Here is a 22,800-nt window from a genome sequence, read left to right on the forward strand (position 1 = left end):
GCACAGAGAAGTTAAGAAACTTAACTTCTAGGGGCGCCTGGGTGGCGCAGTCGGTTAAGCGTCCGACTTCAGCCAGGTCACGATCTCGCGGTCCGTGAGTTCGAGCCCCGCGTCAGGCTCTGGGCTGATGGCTCGGAGCCTGGAGCCTGTTTCCGATTCTGTGTCTCCCTCTCTCTCTGCCCCTCCCCGGTTCATGCTCTGTCTCTCTCTGTCCCAAAAATAAATAAAAAAACGTTGAAAAAAAAAAAAATTAAAAAAAAAAAAAGAAACTTAACTTCTAAATTAAGCCCAGCAGCATCAGCTTATCAGAGAAAGAATACGATGCAACCATAGGCAATTTGCTTCCAGAGCCTGTACTCCCATCTTCTTAGCTCTACAGCCTCCACAGGGACCAGAGGCATGAACTAATGCCCCAGAGTCTAAAGGAAAAGGACTGAAGTTTGAGTTCAGCCACGAACTTGCGCTGTGACTTCAGGTGTCCCTCATTCCTTCACAGGGCTGCTACTACGAGGAACAAGTCAGCCAACAATTTGCCAAGTGCCCAAAACAATGCCTGGTCTACTGTAAGTGCCTGGGAAAGAGCCTGAATGTTCTCATTTAATGAATTATTTCTCGGGCACCTACACTGCCCTTGTCCCATGGTGGGGACATACAGATAAAACAGACAAAGTACCATGCCAACAAGGGACATGGACATGAAAATGAATCATTGAGTGAAAACTGATCAGCAGGCAAAAGACCTCTATGTGCTCTGTAGAGGGAACAGAGTACAGTGGGAGTTTGATGGGGTTGGGGGAGGATTTTGTCAGGGGCAGGATCAAAGAGGAAGACCAGGGGCTTGGGAGGATGACCGACATTTCTGAACAAACAAGGTTGAGAAAGCAGTGGGGAGATGAGGGGAGGATAGGCAAAGGGAGCTGGTGGTGGCTACGGGGCAGAAAGAAATTACCAAGGGAGCCAGGGGTCCCAAGAATGGCTGCCTCTGAGAAGGCAGGGGCCACCTCAGCAAAGACCTTTCTTCTTTGTAAATAGGACCTATAATGAGACTGTCCTCAGAAAAAAGACTGTGTGAAAAACAAGTCAGGTGACGCATGTCCAGCAGTCAGCACTATGCTTGGCACATACTGAACATTCGTAAATGATAGTTATTAAAAGAAAAGATTCTGGAGCCACAGGGCCTGGGTTCAAATTCCTGGCTCTACTACGTCCCCTCCATGACCTTGACCTCAGCTTCATCTATGAAAGGGAATAATAGTACCCACCTCACAAAGTTGTTATGAGAGTTCAACGAGCTCACAAATGGAAAGCAGCCTGCATACAGCAAATACAAAAGTATCAGACTAAAATGTGCACAGATTACAGACCAGGAGCCAAAGAGATCACAACCTGCTGTTGCAGGTCACACAGCAAGTGAGAACCCAGGCCTGTCCAGGTCACTCACCAGCGGCTCCAAGTCCGGCAGACTCGCATGCAAATGCACAGCTCTCGGGGCCCGAGGTGCTGGAAGACACGAAGCCAGGCGGCACGGGGCAGGGGGTGGTCGGATCCAGCAGCCAAAGGCAGCGTGTCGGGCTCAGGGCTTCGAGGTGGGGGCCGTACCACGTGCCTCTCCAGCTGTGGGGGCCGGGGCGGTGGGGCGGGGCCCAGGGGCCAGCTGAGGAGGGGCCCCCCACTGCCAGGGCGCACAGCCCGCCGCCCCCCGCGGTTCTCCTTCTCGCCCGAGCTGCCCCGGGCTGGCCGTCGCCCATTCCGGGCCTCGCCAGGGGCCTCATCCTCACTCAGCGATGTGCCTGAAGAGTCGGAGTCAGAATCCGAGTCTGAGGAGGACGAGGAGGTGTCAGGCACCCGCTCCAGCAGCTGGCACATGCGCTTGAAACGTTCTAGCTTCTCCCTCTGTGGCGATGGGGACGGCACTGCCGGGCCCTCAGCAGAGGCCAAAGGCGGCTTTGGTTTCTGCAAGGAGATAGGGGGAGGCTGTTCTAGGGCCTGGGGTGCACTGTCCCACCTCCCTGCCCCTGAGGAGTCAGCAGGAGATGAGCAGCCCAAGAGACGGTCCCGAGTTCCAGTCGTGGCTATGCCCCTGAACGATGTGAAGCCTCAGCCACACCATGTCCCTCTGGACCTTGGTCTCCTTATCTGTCACATGAAGGCATTGATTCAAAGAATTAAAAGCCCTATGGGTTTCAACAGCTTATGAGTTTCCAAAGGCAGTGAAATATGGAGAACAGTTAGAGATGTAGTTTTGTGTATTGGCTTGGCTATCGAACTCTCTGTGGCCTTTGGAAACCCCTGGCTCATCACCTGCAACACTGAATGCTGGACTAGACGATTCCAAGTATCTGTTCAAGGATGTGAGAGTGACAGAGCGTCTCACGCTAACTCAACATACTCTCACAGTGCTTGCATGGAATGGCAACCTGGGCCACTCTTCTTAGACATGAGGAGACAGGCGCTCTGAGAGACTAAGTGACTAGCCCAGATTACAAAATGACAAATGGCAAAAGCAGGATTTGAACACAATCAGGCAGACCCTTGCATTTGTGTGTCAGGGCAAAGTGACACCTGAAGTTCAGCCTTGCTGTGTGACCCTGGGCAAGTCTTTTAACCTTTCTGGGCCTCCTTTTCCACAACCCTAGGTACATTTCACAGTTCACAAAACTCATTTACTTTCATTAGATGTAAACAGTTCTGTGAGATAGGTGGGTAGGGTAGGCAGTATCATCTCCTTCACACATGAGGAAACCAAGGTTCAGAACAGCTGACAAGTTGCCAAGACCACACAGGGAGTCAGTGGGCAGGGATCTGAACTCAGTTCTTTTTCCCTTTAAGATGTGGAAAGATGATGCAAATGGATCAGATGACACCCCAAGGGTTCTTGGAAAGTTCTGAAGCCTAGCCCCAACCCACCTCTCCCCTTCCACTCTTCCCAGGGGTCCAGATGCCCATTGTGGCCAAATGGGGCAGGGGCAGACAAGGTGAGCAGGAAGGGACAGATCTCTGTCTCCAGGGTGGAGGGTGGGGCAAGGAAAGGTGGGAGGGGGAGGGAGGAGGTCCCCGGCACACCTCCCAGTTCTCGGGAGGGAGCCCAGGGTGGCAGGACGAGAAAGCCTGGCTTGGATTCAGAACCCTGGGGGGCAGAAGGCCGGGGCCGCCTGGGTCCGATCCTCGGAGGAGGCAGGCATCTCCACCCACCTTCTTCAGGTGCCTCTCTCGGCCTCCTTTCACCTACCAGAGTAAGAGGGAAATATGGGGAAAGGGAAAGACCCCATTAGCCCCTCATTGTCCACAAAGCTAAGAGCCATGCTCTCTTCTTAAACTACAAATCCCAGAAGCCCCCATCTCAGGAAGAACTCTGAGCATGCTCACCTCCCCAACAGTGTCTTGGCTCACTGAGCATGCTCTCATCTTCTCTTTCTTCCCCCTCAGGCCCTTCCCAGCCCCTCCTTCTTCCTCTGTAGCAGCTAAATTGAGCAGGCTCTCTCCCTCCTACCTGAAGCACCCTGAGCTCCCAAAGCTTCCCTGCCCAGTACCAGTTGCACCTCACCTGTACCTCTCCTCCCCACTGAGCATGCTCCATCCTCCTCCCAATACCTCCTGAACTACATCTCCCAAAAACCCCTTGGGGAACCCACAGAGCACAGCGTCCCAGGCCCACCCTCCCCAACAAGGAACAAGACTACTGCTCCCAGAATCCTTTGTGCTAGACCTAGTGAGCATGCTCCCTGGCTCACCTTTTTCCTTGGGGTGGGGGGCTCATTCCCTGCCTCCCTCTCCTTTCTTTTGGGGGGCCCAGGCACGTCCTCTGGGGGGGGCCCAGCAGGTAGGGGGCCCTTGCGCCTGGGTGGGGGTGGTGGAAGCGGCGGCTCCTCCGTCAGCTTCCATCCACTCCCCAGGCTGGCGCCCTCCTCGCCGTTGTCAGCCCTGCGGCGGCCTGGTCCCTCACCTGAATCCTGGGGAGATGGAAGCTGAGGGTGAGGTTCTATCCAGCTCTCCGACCCACTGCCTACCCAGAGTCCAGCACCCAGCCCAGCCCCTATCCTTACCTTGCTGGTCCGGCCTTCCTGGGTGCATCGAGGGCACTCCCAGCAGTTAGGGATCTCCGCATTGATGACACCCTCAGCCTTCCCCATCTGTAGGCAGAGGGCAGGGAGTGGATGTAGGGTGCCAGTAAACCCAGAGGCAGCATTCCCCAGGGCCATCACCTTCAGACTCCAGGGCCCCCAGGGCCATCACCTTCAGGCAGCCAGGGTGGACGATCTCATTGCAGATTGTACACTCCATGAGGCTCAAACCAAATTTCTCTTCCTCTCCCTCCACTGTGTCCTCCTTCCCAGCCTCCCCACATAAGAGGCACACAGCTGTGTGTGGGAGCACGGGCTGTTGGGGAAGAGAGGGTGTTAGGGACCCTGAAAGCAAGCAACAGGGGAGAAACCCTTCCGTCTGGGGAGCCTGGCCAATGCTGGATGAAATTCAGAACCCACGGGCCAAGAGATCAAATCCTGAATTTGTTCCTTTTTGGCAGTGTAACCTTGAACAAGTGACTTAACCTCCCTATGTCTTTGTTTCTCCATCTGTAAAATGGTGCTAAGCATTTTTCTTCTGTGGGACTATTGGAAGAATGAGATAATGCATGAGAGGCACCGGATACATAGTTGTTATCGCTGTTGGAAATGTTGCAGCTGGAATCAGGGTCTGTGTGTGTGACCCTGAAAATTGTAGCTGGCTTTGCCAAAGAAGAGAAACCATGGGAAATATGACAATACTACCAAGAGAGAGCTGCAGAGGACGTGGCAACAGCTTGGGATGATTCTGAGTTTGCTCAATGGGCAGCCCAAGGGTTGCTCTGGAGCCTACAATGAACCAGGTTTTGGCAAGACTCCTGGGAACACTAAAAAGTCCCATGAGAAAGAGAGCAGCCCTGAGACAACTTGACTTTGGGAAGGGCAGTGGTAACACATAGTCATCTGAGGGACGCTGAAGGTCGGGAGACAGGCCCAAGGAAAAAGTAGGTCGGGAAAGGAGAAACAGGAAAGCGAGGCAAGGGTTTGGGTAAAAAGGGAGAGAAGGGAGTGCTGTGGGGTAAAGCAGCAGCAAAAAGTGGCTGGAAGGAAAAGGAGGTGGTGGTCCTCCAGGAGGGGGCGCAGGATGCAGCTGGCTCCTTAAGGCTGCTGGAGAAGGGCCACATTCTGGAGCCCCAGGAAGCTTAAAGGAAGAAACTCATATTCTCCAAATACCTACTGTGTGCTGGGCCCAGTAGCAGGAACACTCACGTCCATGCCACTGTTTAATCTTTACACTCGGCAAAGAAAACGTTTCACAGAAAAGACACCTTGAGGTTCAAAGTGTTTGTTCAAGGTCAAGCAAAGGGTAAGCCTGGCCTCAACTTCAGGACCACTCTGGCAGGTGAGGAAGAGGCCAAAGAAGGCTAAGACCTATTCACAGGGGCTGGCTCTGGAAGTGGGCCTCTGTACACAAATTCCTCTAGGGAGGGGTACAAGACCAAGGCAGGGTGAGCTCTCTATGGGTCTGTGCTTCTGAAGCTGGGAAAAGCATGAAAGCAGGCACTAGGTTAGATTCTCCTGGGTTCCCTAACATTGCCCCCAGCTTGGAGCGAAAATGGGCCTGGTGGACATTTAAACAACACAGTGAAAAAATTCATGAATAAACAGCAACTCTACAGTACACGCCAGGAAGCAGCCACCCCCAGAAAGGCCCTTGGGCCAGCTGGGGAAGGGTACCCAAAGCCCCAAGGGTGTTTGATGAGGTGGGGTCAGAACTCACGGCAGTGCACTGCCGGAGCAGGCACGACTGCTTCATGCGCCCGGGCCCCCCGAACTTCTTCATGTCTCGGCAGAAGTGGCAGTCCCCGCACTCAGTTCGCACACAGGCCCGGCAGCGGCGGCAGCGGGTTCGGCGTCGGCGCGCTCCGGCCCCCGGCCCCCGGCTGCTCGACGACATTGGGGGCGTCAGCAACGCCGAGGGCTATGGGTAAATGGTGGCAGGTCAGGTGAGACCACTGAGGCCCTGGCCTGAGAAACTCCCGCAGATCCCCCCTTTCCTAGGCAACCAGAGCTTGCCCTCTTACCCAGGGAGAGACAAGGAGGTCATCCCTCCTGCAGGGGAGGTGGGTGGGGGTGGGGGGGGAACAACACTCCCTCCACTCAAGGCCTCTCTCTCCAAAGCAGCTCACCTGGCTCCTCTGGGAGTCTGAGAACTGGCTTTCTGACCTCACTCCTCTTTCCTCTAACACTTCCTCAGTGTCCTCTTGCCTAGCCCAGAGATGAGGAAGGGACTAGGGCCTCTGCACTGACATCCCCACACCAAAGCTCCCTGGAAAGCCAGGGGCTCCTTTTCTGTGGAGTTACCTTAGAGAGGCCCCAACTTTTCCTCTTTTACCCAAATGTAATACACCCCATGCATTCTCCAACCTAAAATTTCCCAGACTTACCTCCAAAATACCCACAGATTCCTGGATAGAAGCTCCAGACCTTTCTTCCTCCCTCCTTTCTCTCTCTCACACACACAACTACCACCCAATCTCTCTTCCTCCAAAACCTATACATTGTCAACACATCCAATGGGATGCTTCCCTCCCCCATCCCTAAAGATTCACTCTGCTGCCCAGGCCTCTGAGACACCCCTCCCCCCAATGCTGCTTCAGAGCTCTTCCTCAGTCCAACATCTCAACTCCTCTGCTCCCCACAGAGCTCCCTCTGCCCCAAGACACCCTCCTCTTGGATCTCTCATGTCAATCTGGGCAATTTCCCAGATTCCCTGGCATTCTAGAATCCACCCTGACATCTCCACAGAACTCAGGATGGGCTCAGTCCTACATGTCTTCCCCCCCAACCCCCAAGCTTCCCAGGCTGCTTTCCATTCCTAATTGTCTAGAATCCCTTGGGCTCCCCTTCCCATGGAAACCAGATCCTCCAAGATCCCATACAGACTCAGCAGGCCTGGAGGGTCTCTTCGTGGCCAGAGTCTTACCCCAGCTTCCCCCTTTCCAGGGACTTCCAGACCCATCCATGGGGGGAAGGGGCCCTCCAGTGCTCCAGGGGAGGGGCCTGGAGGGCGGCGACTGCAGGCAGGGATGGGGGTCTGCAAGGGGAAGCAGGGTCTAGGAAGGAAGGCCAGTTCCCCAGGGTTGAGAGGTAACAGGAAGGAGGGCTGGAGATGAGGAGTTTGGAGCAAAGAGAGGGCGAGGCTGGGGGCGGGGAAGGCAGAGAGAGGCCGGGCTGAGGATGAATGGGAGTGGGAGCTGCCCAGGTCTGGGGGTGAGGAGGAGCCGCATGAACCCACCTCACACGTGTCCCGGGAGCCATCTCTCCCTTCTCGGCAGCTCCCGGCGGGTCGGCGGCCATCGGCGGCGGGGGGGCCGGGCGGCGCGGGGCGCGGAACGCTCAGAACGCCGGGGTCCACGGCCCCCCGAGGGCGCTCGGCCCCTCCCTCCGGCGGAGGCCGGGACGGCGGCGAGTGGAGATGGGGGGCGCCAGGGGCGAGGCCCTCCCACGGGCTGCGGCGCGGCCCTTCCAGGGGGAGGTCCTGCTCTGGGGGGCTCAGTCCCTCAGCCCCCCCAGGCCAACGGGGGCTCCTCGGGCGCAGGGTGCTCAGCTTCTGCCCGGGCCCCACTCAGTCCGGGGTCTGAGTCACAGCTCCCCTCCCCCCACCCCACCTCTCCACAGTGCCCCCGGCCCTTTAACTGGCCCCTTCCCGGCTCCCACTGCCCAGGGGTCCAGGACCAGGCCTGGGCCCCCCCACCGTTTCCGGGGTTCAAGCCCCGCCCACCGCCGGTTCCCGGGGAGGGGGGGGTCCCTGTAACCTGCCCCCCTCCCCTGGGCCCGCCCCTAGACTGCGGCCCCCTGCCCTAGGGCTACGGGGCGAGCGGAGGGGGGTGAAGGAAGCTGCTTCGGCCCCGCCCCCCCAGCCTGCGCGCGCCCCCGCCCTCGCCCCCTCCCCCCAGCGCGCGACCCTCCGGAGATAGGGGTTTAAATAAAATTTGAATAAATCCCCTTCCTTAAGCTGGAAGGTGGAAGGAAAGGATGGAAGGGGGCAGGGAAAGGGGGAGGGGGCAATTGGGGTGCCTCAGCCCCCCTGGTCCCCCAGCCCCGCGCTGCTTCGGCCCGGGGCCCTGGCCGCCTCTCTCATCCCTCCAGAGCTCCTTCCTCCTTCCTCCTCTCTTCCCCCACCCCTCCCTCCTCCTTCCCTCCTCCTCCTCCTCCTCTTTACTCCCTCCTTCTCCCAGAGGAACCCCGCCCCCTGCCCCCTCCTTTCCCCACCACCTCCACTTTCCAGGGCGAACACGCGCAGGGCACGACGGAAATCGTAGTCCTGCGGACGCCGGTGATACCGTAGGAACAATGGGACGCTGGGGCCAGCGGGGACTACAAACAAGATGGCGGAGGGCGTGCCAAGCCGGGAGCCGAGGATGCCGGGAGTTATAGTCCGGTTGCCCCGAGGCTCCCCGTTGCAGAGGATAGAGAAGGAGCGGGAACGATGACTACAAACAAGATGGCCTTCTCCCCCGACCCGACCTCCTTCCCAGGCACTCACACGCCCTCCTGTCCACAACCCTCCGCGTGTGTGGTACCTGACGGGAGTCGCAGTCCATCTGCTGCCTTCCCGCTGCCATTTCTACTCGTCAGGAACAATGGAAAGGTGAAAAGGAATGAGGACTACAAACAAGATGGCGGAAGAGGGGCGTACACCTGACTAGCAGTCGGTCTTATGAGGTGCGATGGGAGTAGTAGTTTTTTAGTCTTCTAGTGTGCCTTAAGAATGGCGGAACCGCGAGAATAAGGAGACTACTATAAAGATGGCAGGCTACCTGGCCTCTCCCCGTCGCCTCATTCTGCCACCTTGGGCTCCTCGCCTGCCTGTAATATCGAAATCCCCCCCTCCCTGTGGCGCAGAGCCTGACGGGAGTTGCAGTCTTCCCAGCTCCGCTCCATTATCTGTGGTCGAGACAATGGAAGGGGAAAGGGGCGGGGGCAATCAAGAAAGATGCGGGCCGGAGGGAAGGGGAGACGGCGACCTGGGTTTTGTAGTCCGCGCACTGAGGCTGCTCCCTGTGGAAACGGGAAAAATTGACTACAGTAATGATGGCTGCCTATCACTCGCTCTCTGCGGCAGTGCCTGCTGGGGGACGTAGTCCCTTCCTTAGCTCTCCAGAGAAAGGACGTGGGCTGTTGAAATGTGCATCACGGCGGACACGCCAAATTGCGAGCCTACGGAAAGCGAGAGTCTCCGTCTTCCTTTCCCCACCACCTCTTTCTGAACGACCTGCCGGGAAATGTAGTCCCACGCCTTGTCTTGCTAGTGGAGGGGGAGAATTTATGTCACCAGTGGGGATCAATGTAGGTGAGGGAGAAACACGTCGGGCGATCTAAGTAATATATAATGTCCATCCTCGCGTATGGCAAGGACTTCATATTTGATGGTAAGGCTCGTAAAGGAAAGCAACAGTAATCAGTATTGTCGCGACAAGGGAGGCGTGTTTCTCGCCGAAAGTACCATCGTGCTGTTGTCTCTTGGAGAGCTTGGGTGCCTCACACCCGATGCTTGTTCCCCCAAACCTCCTGGTATAGGTATCTTCCAAGTCTTGAGGACTCCAGGGAAAAGGCTCTGGAGTCATACAAAATCTCCGCCCTTCCTTGGGAAATCACCAAACCTCGGTTTTCTTATCTGAAAAATGGGGATAAGGAGACCTATCTCCAAGTAGAGTTAGGTATACTAGGACAATGTTCACGAAAGTGCCCAGCTCAGGGCCTGACACGGGGCATGTGTTGGTAGTTCCTTTTTCGAGGTCCCTTCCTGCCCAGCTTTTCTGGGATCCCAGGAATCCATCAGGCCGAAAGGGGTCAGTTCCTGTGAGAAGAAAACTGTGGCAGGCAGTCTCCCCCTATCTTGAGCCGCACCCCCTCCTCTCCCCGCCCACTTCATCTTGGTTCTCCAGCGTCCACTACCGAACACTGCTCCCAGGGGGCGCCCATTCTCCATTTGACTGAGGTCCTGCAGCAGGCGAGATTGCTCAGCCTGAAACTAGGTTCTGCATCCCGCCCAGCCAGCCTTGGAGGCATCCCTCTAAACATCTCAGCCGCCAGAGCAAATAGGGTTGCTTCCCACCTTTGTGCCTTCTTACCTGCCCTCTTGATCTCCCTTCTCTGCTGGAAAACTACTCACTTCTGACCCCAAGGCCAAACCCTACCCCCGCCTGCCTTCTCCATTTGAGAGAAGAGGGTTAGAGGGCTCTGCAGAAGACCTGGTGTGTGTGGTTTTTCTGTCCGGGAAGTTAACAGTGGCCAGAGTAGTATGAAGTCTTAAGTTTGCAGGGACTCCCTCAGGCTGAACTGAAGCTCCTTCCAGTTACCACTTTGTCAGGAAATCCTTGGCTTCCAGACGGTTGTTTCCTCTATGTCCTCACTGCTTTAGCGTTGGCTTACATGATTGTTCAGGGCTTTCTCACGGGTTTTTCCCACTGCCTGTTATTTCCTTCCCCTTCTTTCCCACTTTTCTACCCAATTAACTATTCATTCTTCAGGTTTCTGTTTAAATGCCACTGTCCCAATGAAGTCTTCCTGCAATTCCCACATGAAGTTCATTTATTGACTCTTTCCCTACATTGTAAGCTTTATGAGGTGTCCACCTCACATGTTATTAAGTGCTTTCAGCATCTTACTTGATTCTCAGAAGAATCCAATGAGGTAGAATCCCCTTTTATAGATGAGGAAACTAGGGCCCAGATAGATGAGTTGTAGAACCAGGATTCAAACCCAGACTCCAGAGCCCATCCTGAGGACTACTGCAACATCTGCAAACTGATCAAATCCAGCCAAACGTGTGTGCTTAGTCTGGCATAGCAACAAGTATCTCCTGCAAAAATGGATTTCCATTTTCACTTGAAATCCTGAAATCTAGTAACACTGAGTCTCTGTTCCTTGAACAAGAAACAACTGGACCTGAGCAAAAGGCTGTCGCTTTGGATAAGACATGTACTCACCAGTGCAACACAGTCCCCTCCCAGCTTGCTTCAGTTCGAATGTAAGCATTCTTGGCCCCATTCCATTAACTGAGACAACCAGAAAGAGCCTATTGAGGGTCAAGACCATTTCTTACACTATATGTATAACACCCCAGTGCCAGGCTCTGTGCCTGTGCCCCCAGCTGGGTGGGTGGGGGTGGGGGGTGGCAGAGTGAGATTGCATATATAAGATATAGGAGGACTTTTACTTTTCACTTTACACCCTACTCTGCAGTTTGACATTTTTACCATGAGCAGATATTGTTAACATTTACAGGAGTTGAAAAGACTACAATGTTGACATTAAATGTCGACCATGTGGACATTAAAATATAAAGATGACAGACCTCAAGGGGTGCCTGGGTGGCTTAGTCGGTTAAGCGTCACTCAGGTCATGATCTCGCGGTCCGGGGGTTCGAGCCCTGCATCGGGCTCTGTACTGACAGCTCAGAGTCTGGAGCCTGCTTCTGAGTCTGCGTCTCCCTCTCTCTCTGCCTCTCCCCCACTCATACTCTATCTCTCTCACTCTCAAAAATGAATAAATGTTTTAAAAGAATTAAAAAAAAAGATGACAGACCTCAAAAATCAGTAAAGTCAAGGAATACGGCACTCATGAGCCCCTTTTCATTTGTACAAAAATGATGGCTGTTTTCTGTCAACCTTATTTATGCATTTTGTGTAAGACACTTTGCAAGGATGACTTAAGACCACTCAGTGGTGGTGTTTTTCATTCCGAGGTCCTAGGCTATAGGACTACAGACCGGTTTTGGAAACAGGTCGAACCACTCAGTCTCTAGTGAGGAACTGCTAAAAAGGAATGGAGGGCACCTGTCTGCCTTCAGAACTATCTGCAACCTTGGAATGAGCGCACTGAATTCAGGAGCTGGAGCAGCCCATTTATCCCGAAGTTCCTTTTTAGCAGTGGCTGGTCTTCCTTCTGGATCTCTTCTGGATCTCTGTAGACATTCATAGCTTCTGTATCGGCCAGGATAGGCTAGGTTATGTTGTAGTAACAAATAACACCCAAGTTTGGTGGCTTATAACAAAAATGGTCTGTTTCTTGCTCATTCTGCATGTCTAGTGGGGTCTGCTCATTCTCGTCACTCAGGAAACAAGCTCCATCTTGCTATGTGTCTGTGACTCCATGTGACAGTTCTGCTCACGTTGTATTGACCAGTCCATAACTTTGCCTAACTTCAAAGGGGGCAGAAAAGAGATCTCTTCACATGCCTAGGAGAAGAACTGGCATACTTGTGAGAAACCTTAATGACAAATACAGCTTCTTAAGGGTCCTAGGGAAAGTTAGTGTCACCATATAGGGGATTTTCTGGGCAAGCACCCAGCACGAGATACCTGCTGAGTAAACTCTTATTGTCTTATGGTTTGGCATCATCCATATGAAGTAGGAAGGAGTCTGATATACACTGAACTATAATGGACAAGTGAACAGAAAATGCCTCTGTGAGAGGATGATAGTCAGCCCTGGGATCAATCATCACAAAAAGCAAGGCTCCCCCAAGGCTGCCTGGATCTGATTAATGAAGATCCCAGAAGTGAAATGCTCGGCAATGGGTGTGGCTTCACGTGGCCACAGAAACCTTCAGTAGAGCTCTTGCTAGTGTTCCCAGAGAATCTGATGTCCATAGTAAGCTGAGTTTCTACTGGTAGCATGGACTACCACGTAGCATGGACTACCAGTAGAAATTTCTCCCTGAACCTCTTGAAATTTATCATGTAGATATATGACATTTCTTTTTGCAGATGTCCACTTCCGTTCAGGAGCCAGGATCTATGCACTAAGTGGGTTCCTGCAGCAATACATATACAAATACATATACATATACATATACATATACATATACATATACATATACATATACATATGTGTGTGTGTATATATATACACAATTATATATGTGTGTGTGTGTGTGTGTGTGTGTGTGTGTATATATATATATATATATATATATATATATATATATATACAATGAGATACTTTTCAACCTTAAAAAGGAATAAAATTCTGACACACTAAAACATGGATGAACCTTGAAAACAGGATGCTAAGTGAAACAATCCAGAAAAAAAGAACAAATACAGTATCATTCCACTGATATGAGGTACCTGGAGTGATCAAATTCATAGAGACAAAGTGGAATGGTGGTTACCCAGGGCCTGGGGGAAATGGAATGGAAAGTTAGTGGGTACAGAGTTTCAGTCGGAATATTAAAAAGTTCTGGAGATAGATGGTGGTGATGGTCCACAAGAATGTGGATATAATTAATGCCACTGAACTGTACACTTAAAAATGAATAAAATGGTGGAGCACTTGGGTGTCTCAGTCGGTTAAGTGGCTGACTTTTGGTTTTAGCTTAGGTCATGATCTCATGGTTCACGAGTTCAAGCCCCACATTGGACTCTGCACTGACAGTGTGGAGCCTGCTTGGGATTTTCTCCCTCTCTCTCTCTCTCTCTGTCTCTCTCTGCCCCTCCTATGTCTCTCTCCCAAAATAAATAAAGTTTTTAAAATGATAAATTGTATTATATATATACATATATAATAAATACATATATAAGTACATATATGTATTTATGTATATATGTATTATACATATATGTATAATAAATATATATATATAATAAATAAATATATACGTATATATGTATTTGACCACAATAAACAACAACAAACCACTATACTATAATAAGGGGGGGAAGAAGAACACAATTGTGACAAGTCTTCTAGCTTAGAATGGATATAGAAGTTAGGGGTTTAAATTATGCAATGAACTCAGAATATTACTTGCAACCTTTTCAGACATATTTCAGTTTCTTCCACTTTCTTGTAAAAGTAGAACAAACAGATAAAATTGTGGTTTAAAACAAAGAACTAGTATGAGATGATTTTTGAGCAACATTGTTTTTTAAGTTTTTTAATTCCAGTCAGTTAATATACAGTGTTATGTAAGTTTCCGATATACAATATAGTGATTCAACACTTCCATACATCACCCAATGCTCATCAGGACAGGTGCCCTCCTTAATCTCCATCACCTATTTCACCCATTCCCTCCTGCACCTCCCCTCTGGTAACCATCAGTTTGTTCTCTATAGTTAAGAGTCTGTTTCTTGGTTTGCCTCTCTCTCTCTCTCTCTCTCTTATTTTTTCCCCTTTGTCTTGTTTCTCAAATTCCACATATTAGTGAAATAATATAGTATTTGTCTTTCTCTGACTTATTTCCTTTAGCATTATACTCTCCAGCTCTATCCATGTCACTGCAAATAGTTGAGAAATATTGAGTGAAAAAAGCAAGGAGCAGAAGAACGTGTGTGGTTTGTTACTGTTTGTTTTACAAAGGCAAAATCCAAACATACAAATTTGATTACAGATTCATAAAATGTCCTTGAAAATATTCAGAAGAAACAAGTAGCCTTGGTTGCCTCCAGGGAGGGGAACTGGGTGGCTGGGGAGCACAGGTAGGAGAAAACCTTTGCACTGAACAGATGCCTTTTTGGCCCTTTTGCGTGTTGAACCAAATGAGTTATCTGTCCCCAAATGACTACATTACCTTTGTAAAGAACCACAATTGTAAAGAATCAAATGACATTTTCTAGAAAATTCTGAAGTACACATCTCATTGGTTGAGGATCACTACCACTGCCACTAGATTGAATAAATGGGTAGTAAATACTTCTTGTATGCCAAGCCCCATGCTAGGCAGCTTTGATGCAAATTTCCTGGCCTAATCCAGAATGTCTAGAGATGAGGGTTTGGGATTTATTCTCCCCACCCTCTAGGATCTGTAAGACAAGACTGTGGCCTCCTGCACAGTACTGCATCCTTGTAATGAACTGTGGAGAACTTTGAACCCCAATATAATACATCCCCACCAGCTGATACTGGGCCTCCTGCTTCTATGCCCTTGCTGAAATGGGCCCAGCTTCCCCATCCCTCTAGGCCCAAGGCAAACTCTAAACTCAAGCTAGTCCTTCACAGATACTAAAAGCCCTGAGGGCTTGGATTTGCTGCTGCCCCAAGCTGTCAGTTCCACTAGAATGACCTGAATCCCTGTTGCTTTGGTTAAGCAGAGATCAGGGATCAGCCACCTCCTGTAGCCAGCCGGCTGCCAAGCTTAATTCTATCATTCCTCCTCCACCCTCCCCCCACTCCTTCCTTCCTTTTTTCCCCCCTCTTTTTCATATTTATGGTCATCTTTCCCCATCTGAAATGTTACTCTTGTTGTCTTTTCCACCAATTAAAATACACTCAGTATGCAACAGCTTTAGGCTTTGTATGTTTTTTCAACTTGCGGTGTACCATTTTTAGCTTCAATTCAGTTTGATTTTTAACTCTCTATTGTGGAAAATTTCAAACACATGTAAGAGTAGGAGCAGTGTAATAACCCCCCCATATCCGTGTAACCATTATCCACATATAACTAATCCAGTTTCAACTATAACCCCACTCCTCCCCTCCTCCAACCCCTGTTGTATTATTTTAAAGCAAATCCCAGACATCATAACATTTAATTTATGATATTCTTCAGGGTATGTCTCTAAGACCTAAGGAATTTTTTTTAGCATGACCGCAGACATTTGTCACTTCTAAATAAATAATGGTAATTCCTTAATTAATATCATCTAATACATAGTCCATGTTCAGATTTCCTGGATTATCTCATAAATGTGTCTGTACAGTTGGCTTAGTGAAATCAGAACCCAAACCAACTTCATACATTTGGTTGTTGAAATAGGGAGCTTCTGACATGGCTGCAAATGATCCTTGCCTTCTGGTCTTCCCCTCCCCTTAACAAAGGCTGGACCTAGTGACTTGCCTGTACAATGAATAGAATCAGCAAAAGTGATGGGACCATACTTTCAAGATAAGGCTACAAAAGACTGTGATTTCCATCTTGGCACTCTTCTCTGCTTCTCTGATAAAACAAGATGTCTTGTTGTGAACTGCCGCAAGGAGAGGTCCACATGGCAAGAACTGAGAACAACCTCCCGCTACAAGCGGGGGAAGGACTGAAGCCTTCAGACCAACAACCCTTGAGGAACTGAATCCTGCCAACACCGCATAAGTGGACTTGGAAGCAGATACCCGTGCCCCTTGAGATGACTGCACCCTGACAATGTTTGCAGGCTGCTGAGAGTCTCAGCCTCTGGCCCACAGAAATGGAAATGGAAATAATGAATGTTATTTTAAACTACAAGGTTCCGGGGAAACTTGTTACACGGCAAAAGATAACTAATCCTGTTGTTATGTCTCCTGAATCTCTTTAATCTACAACAGTTCACCTACCTCTTGTGGTTTTTTCCTTGCCAGCCCTGGTCCTGTTTGGAAGACAGAGTTGTATGTAATATTCAGTATCCCTCAAAGTGGGACCCAGAATCCCCCAGGAGATGGGGTGGCAATAGCTCCCATACTAAAAATGCAGATGCCTGGGCTCCTTGGAACCTACTGAATCTCTGAGTGGGGACCAAAAATATGTACTTCTAAGAGCATCCCAGGGGATTCATTTGTCTACTGAAGTCTGGAATCAGATAGAGTTGGTTTAGAGGCTTGGTTTTAACACTATCTGTGGAGCATTGTGTGACCTCACCTCTCTGAGTTTCCTCATCTGTAGGATACGATCCTTACAGTATTTACTCTGTAAAATGCTGTACCTAGATGTTTCCTTTCCTACTCTCTTGATTCATGGATTTGCCCTATTTCACGAGAAAGGGATTAGGTTGTAGGTAGAATGGGGGAAATGGGCCTTGGGATATTTTCACACACTCAGTGTTACTGATAAGCACATACACACTCAAATCGTTGCACAGGAGAACCAACTTGGTTTTTCAGTTTGCCATACAAAAGTCCCTTCTGCATGCTAAGGCAACTTGAACTATTTGCAGGAAAGAGGCACCTGGGTGGCTCAGTCAGTTGAGTGTTCGACTCTTGATTTTGGCTCAGGTCATGATCTCAGGGTCATGGGATTGAGCCCCACATCAGGCTCCACACTGAGCCTGGAGCCTGCTTAGGATTCTCTCTCTCTCTCTCTCTCTCTCTCTCTCTCTCTCTCTAAAATAAAAAATTGAAAAAAAAAAACTATTTATGGGAAAACCAGCTCAATTGCATATGAAATGTTGAAGGTTTAAGAAATTAACAGTCTTACAGTCTGATAGTGTGGAGCCTGCTTAGAATTCTCTCTCCCTCTCTGTGTGTCCCTACTCCATTTGTGCTCTTTCTCTCTCAAAATAAATAAATAAACCTAAAAAATACTTTTAAAAAGAAAGCTTTCTCTTAGCCCAAGGTTTTCTTTTATTTTTCCCTCCCAGTTTTAATATGTAATTGACATAGAACACTGTACAAGTTTAAAGTGTATAGCATAATGACTTGACATATATATGTCATATATCTACATATTTTTAAATGATTACCACAATAAGTTTAGTTAACATCCATCACCTCATGCAGTAACACAAAAATGTTCCCCCCGCCACCGTGATGAGAACTTTTAGAATTTACTTTCTTAGCAACTTTCAGATCTATCACACAGCACTGTGAACTATAGTCATCATGTTGTACATTACATCTTCAGTACTTATTTATTTTATAACTGGAAGTTTATACCTTTTGACCATCTTCACGTAATTCTCCACCCTCAACCCCCACCTCACAACACAAATCTGATCTCTTTTTCTATGAGTTTGGTTTTTCGAGATTTCACAAATAAGTTCGATCATACAGTGTTTATCTTTCTTGGTCTGACTTATTTCACTTAGCATAATGCCTTTAAAGTCCATCCTGAAATATCAGGATTTCCTTCCTGTTTATGGCTAAATAGTATTCCGTTGTACACACACACCACACTTTCTTTTTTTAAGTTTATACATTTATTTTGAGAGAGGAGAGTGGGGGGGAGGGGCAGAGAGAGAGAATCCCAAGCAGGCTCCGCACTGTCAGACTGTCAGCACAGAGCCCGACATAGGGGAACCATGAGATCAGGACCTGAGCTGAAATCAAGAGTTGGAGGCTCAACCAACTGAGCCACCCAGCTCCCCTCAAACCATATTTTCTTTCTCCATTCATCTGTCGTGGATACTTAGGTTGTTGCCTTGTCTTGGCTCTTGCAAATAATGCTCAAACCGAAGACTTAAAAGTATTCTTCTATATTTTTGCTTCATAATTTCAGAGATCTCTTTCACATGTAAGTCTTTATCATTTATTTATTCTTAATGGTGTTAGAAGGGGAAATGCTGTAGGGTCCCCAGAAACAGCCTGAGATGGGGATTCTTGACCAAGTGACATAGGCAACGTTCTCAGAAGAAAAATTAGGTCATAAGGATTAGGGCAGTGAGGAAAACTGAGCAAGAATGTGGTCTTGGCTGTTGACTAGCTTTGGTTTGATGCTAGAGAAAGCTCTGGAGCCCACATTGTACTAACAGGTTAGTGCCACCTGGAGGTAAGGCCTTTCACACATCTGTGCCAGTCGGCCATTGGCTAAGGAGGAGGAGTGCTGGGCAGTTCTCCAGAGATGGGGGCAGCTGGGCGATGGGTGTACTATTGATAAAGGGATCTGGTGGGGCAGCAGCAGCACGCACGACACTTCACCTTTGCACTGCTCAGATCTACTTGCTTTTCCCCTGAAGTTCACTCCATCCAGGTACAGCTTCTCTAGCATTCTGATTGGTCACAATTTCTGGGTAAACTTAGAAGAGGAGAATTAGTTCCTCCCCTGATAGTCATCATCTCCTTCCTCTGCCACGCACTTATTCTAGCTCTCCCCTTCCCTTCTACCCTGGGCTTCAACTAGTCTTTCTGCTAGTCTCAATAGCTTGCTGGTAAGTTGACCTTGGCCATCATCCCAGAAGGGTTGAGTCCCTAGTTACCATGCCCTGTCAGGCCATGGCTATTGTACTTGCCCATTTACAAATAAAACTCAGGACAGGTATCTGGAGATGTCCCAATGGATCGATTGCCTGCGTGCTAAACATGGTCCTCCTGCCCCTATTCCATAGCAGCTGTCCTACCTTCTGGTGATGACCTTTGGCAAGTCCCTTCTTTGCCTCTTGGTTTATTGGCACAAGGAGACAGAAGTGACCAGGCGGCAGGTGTCGCTCAAAATTCACCGGGACTCTTGCCATGTCCCCTTGCAGAAATGTCCCTCTGCACTCTGGGAATTGGGATCTCTAGACCCATAGGACCTAAAGTTAGGGGGCTGGAAGCACAAATTCCCCAAGGAGGTTACTGGGACTAATGGTAAACAGGACCACTCCTGCTTCTAATCCTAGGTTTCCAGACTCATATACCTATGTTCTTGGGCACAGCACCATGAAACAGCCATTGGTTTAAGGCATATGTTGCATTCTAAAAGATAATACTATATGGTCTCCACGCCAGCATCTCAGCTGCACCTTCCAGAGACCGTTCCGTTACCTTAACAGGCCAACGGCTTCTTGATGGTACGGCAAATGGCAGTGTGTCCACCACAGCACTTCCTTTGCTGTAAATGGGTCCCTGGATCAGGGGGAGAAGGAAGCAGCTGTGAGTCACTAGTAGCAGGAGTCACATCAGCCATGAGATAGGTGCACTGCTAGTAAAAGGGATGCACCAGCTGCATGCATTATAGGATCTCATCCAAACGTTCACGTATAATTTTCCACCTGTCCTTTTTTTTTTAATATATGAAATTTATTGTCAAATTGGTTTCCATACAACACCCAGTGCTCATCCTAAAAGATGCTCTCTTCAATGCCCATCACCTACCCTCCCCTCTCTCCCACCCCCCATCAACCCTCAGTTTGTTCTCAGTTTTTAAGAGTCTCTTATGCTTTGGCTCTCTCCCACTCTAACCTCTTTTTTTTTTTTTTTTTTTTTTCTTTCCCCTCTCCCATGGGTTTCTGTTAAGTTTCTCAGGATCCACATAAGAGTGAAAACATATGGTATCTGTCTTTCTCTGTATGGATTATTTCACTTAGCATCACACTTTCCAGTTCCATCCACATTGCTACAAAGGGCCATATTTCGTTCTTTCTCATTGCCATGTAGTACTCCATTGTGTATATAAACCACAATTTCTTTATCCATTCATCAGTTGATGGACATTTAGGCTCTTTCCACAATTTGGCTATTGTTGAGAGTGCTGCTATAAACATTGGGGTACAAGTGCCCCTATGCATCAGTACTCCTGTATCCCTTGGGTCAATTCCTAGCAGTGCTACTGCTGGGTCATAGGGTAGGTCTATTTTTAATTTTTTGAGGAACCTCCACACTGTTTTCCAGAGTGGCTGTACCCGTTTGCATTCCTCCAGCTGTCCTAATGCCTTTTAATAGTTTATTCTTATCCTCCCTCAATTAGCTAATTAATTAGTTTATTTACTTGTTTGTTTGTTTTTAATGTGTTATTTATTTGAGAGAGAGAGCGCATGCAAATGGGGGCCGAGCAGAGAGAGAAGAGGGCAGAGGATCCGAAGAGGGCTCTGTGCTGACAACAGTGAGCTTGACGCCAAGCTCGAACTCATGCATCGTGAGATCATGACCTGAGCTGAAGTTGGACCCTCAACCAACTGAGTCACCCAGATGCCCCCTCCCCTATTTTAAATGCCCCTTTTATCATAGCCTAGGTATACATGGGTCTATTCCTGGTCTTTCTATTCTGTTCCATTGACCTACTTGTCCAGTTCCACATCTCTGTCACATAGTGTTTAATATAATAGAGTTTGGGGAAGTTTTTCTTATTTGGGAGAGTCTGCTCCTTTGACCAGACCCTGTTTATGTGTCACTTTGGGAAATTCAGTTCACACAGAGAGGATTCAATATGCAACTGCTGAACAGAGGACAGCCCTTTTGGCTCTCCACTTTCTCCCAGTTTTTAAATCAACACCCTAATCCTAATCCCCAGTCAGACTCTACTAAGACACCGCATGTTACACCTCTTCCTCTGGCCCTCCTCCTCAAGCATAGGGCTGTCCAGGAAGCAAAGGCAAAGTTTGGCTGGATTGCAGATGTTGCCAACGACTGGGGTGGGACTGGGTTAGGACATACAGTTAGGTCACTGATGGATCTGTGTCTCTCACTTGGCCATCATGGTGTCCCACCAGCCTGGGGACGGTTGGTGGTGCAGATATGGTGCAGACAGCAAAGGAGATTCATCTGGGGATGGCAGGGAGTAGCCCAGACACTGGAGCCAGTCCTTGACCTGAGTTCAGGGTCAGACCTTGACCTTAGTTCAAGGTCTCTCCAGTTCATTCTCTGTCTGATCCTGGCAAGTCACTGAACCTCTCTAAACCTCATTAGTAACCATAAAACCTATTTCCCAGGGTTGTTACAGGATTAAGTGAGATAATGTCTAGGTATAGAGTGACTGGTAAAAAAAAAAGGGGGGGGGATTCTTTTCTTTCTCACCTTGTCGTGACATTCCTTCCTGGATCTCATCTGCAAAATGGGGATGCCAGCCCTTGTCAGATAACCCTGAAGGGAACCCAGGGCAACAGGGGCTGTGGGAAGGGCTCATGAACTGGAAAGTGTCAAGCCCCAGAGATTATAGGTGATGATAACAATAAAGAGCCCTGGCTCTGGAGCCTGGGTTCAAATACTAGCACTGCTCCCTGCTAGCCATGTGACCCTGCGGTGATCACTTAACCTGGCGGTGCCTCAATCTCCTCATTTGTGAAAGAGGAAGACAGTTCTATAAAGGAAGCATGAGGTAGTGTATACAAGGGCTTCAAACAACACCAGACCCCTAGGAAGCACTGGAGAAATGTTGGAGGCGATGAGGCTGAGCTGCCGGGCTGTGTGCTCCGGGAGGACAGGTGCCCAGCCTCAATGGCTACCAGCTGGGGCTCTGGAACAGTGCAGCAGAGGGCCATGGGGTTTGAATGGAATGGGCTGTGCTCTTCACCCTGATGATCCCTGCACTGGGGGCCTCTCTTCCAAGAGCCCTCAACACCCCTCCATCCTGCCACTCCATTAGGATGAGGCACTGACGTGGGGGCTCCGAGAGATCAGGTGCTCCTCTCAGTAGACCAGCCTCCTTGGAACTGGAACCATTATGTTTGTCTTCCTTCACCTGACACTCACTGAAGTGTCTCCTTTGTACATGGCCTGGTGCTGGGGCTGCAGAGATGACAAGTCCCTGCGTCCTGTTACATTGGGGAGAGACACTGGGAGACCGAGAATCACAACACATGGTGATCAGTAAATGGACAGGGGAAACTCGGGGCCTGTGGAAACCCAGAGGGAGCAGAGGAGACAGGGAAAGCTTCCCAGAGGAGGTAAAACCCAAGTCAAAGGTTAAAATATGAGATTGTATTGGTGAAGAGGGAGCAGGAGAGCTCTCTAGGGAGAATTACATGAGGAAGGCCTGGTGTTGAGCAGGCCTGCAAGTAGGTTGCAGAGCTGAGGGAGAAGGTAGGAAAAAGCAAGAAGTGAGTTGCAAGGCTGCGCAGGGACTAGGGGATTGCAGGCCTCAAAGGGCAGGCTGCAGAGTTTGGACTGTGTCCTGAGGGCACTGAGGAGTCAAGGGAGATGTGGAGATGGCAGGAGAGGGCAAGGTGACTCTTGCTCCTCCCCAACCTGTCATACCTCACCAACCACCAGTCTCTTTGCTCTCTCTGCTGGCCTTGATTGTTCCTGAAAACGGTCATGCCTGCTCCCACATGAGGGCCTTTGTACTTACTGTTCTCTTTGCCTGAAGAGGTAGGGGTACAAATGGGGTTGGGCTTAATACTGGGGTCAGGGTGAGGATCTGGTTTGAAGTTCACATTTCTTTGTTCTGAATAGGTCTCATTACGTG

General features: G+C 49.5%; 1 protein-coding gene and 1 long non-coding RNA gene across 3 annotated transcripts in view; one reads left to right on the forward strand and one right to left on the reverse strand.

Moving 5' to 3' along the window:
- Nucleotides 1-7,627, reverse strand: part of FBXL19 (F-box and leucine rich repeat protein 19) — a 20,995-nt gene extending 13,368 nt beyond the window's left edge. Inside the window, exons 1-7 of one of the 2 annotated variants that reach the window (XM_060649035.2) lie at nt 7,300-7,627; nt 5,782-5,982; nt 4,234-4,377; nt 4,044-4,130; nt 3,732-3,950; nt 3,193-3,225; nt 1,442-1,953 (exon numbers count right to left, since the gene is read on the reverse strand). In XM_060649035.2, coding sequence (XP_060505018.1) covers nt 1,442-1,953; nt 3,193-3,225; nt 3,732-3,950; nt 4,044-4,130; nt 4,234-4,377; nt 5,782-5,958 — 1,172 coding nt within the window. In that variant the 5' untranslated portion in view covers nt 5,959-5,982; nt 7,300-7,627. Of the gene's footprint in view, nt 1-1,441; nt 1,954-3,063; nt 3,226-3,731; nt 3,951-4,043; nt 4,131-4,233; nt 4,378-5,781; nt 5,983-7,299 lie in introns of both variants that reach the window. The other variant, XM_060649034.2, reaches the window with a different exon arrangement.
- LOC132689366 (uncharacterized) lies at nt 7,537-16,233 on the forward strand. Its single transcript, XR_009614980.2, has 2 exons — nt 7,537-8,729; nt 15,834-16,233. It is a non-coding gene; the product is annotated as an uncharacterized LOC132689366 (long non-coding RNA).
- Nucleotides 16,234-22,800: the final 6,567 nt, after the last annotated feature.

Source organism: Panthera onca, chromosome E3 (genome assembly GCF_046562875.1).
Source record: "Panthera onca isolate mPanOnc1 chromosome E3, mPanOnc1 haplotype 2, whole genome shotgun sequence".
Classification (NCBI taxonomy): domain Eukaryota; kingdom Metazoa; phylum Chordata; class Mammalia; order Carnivora; family Felidae; genus Panthera; species Panthera onca.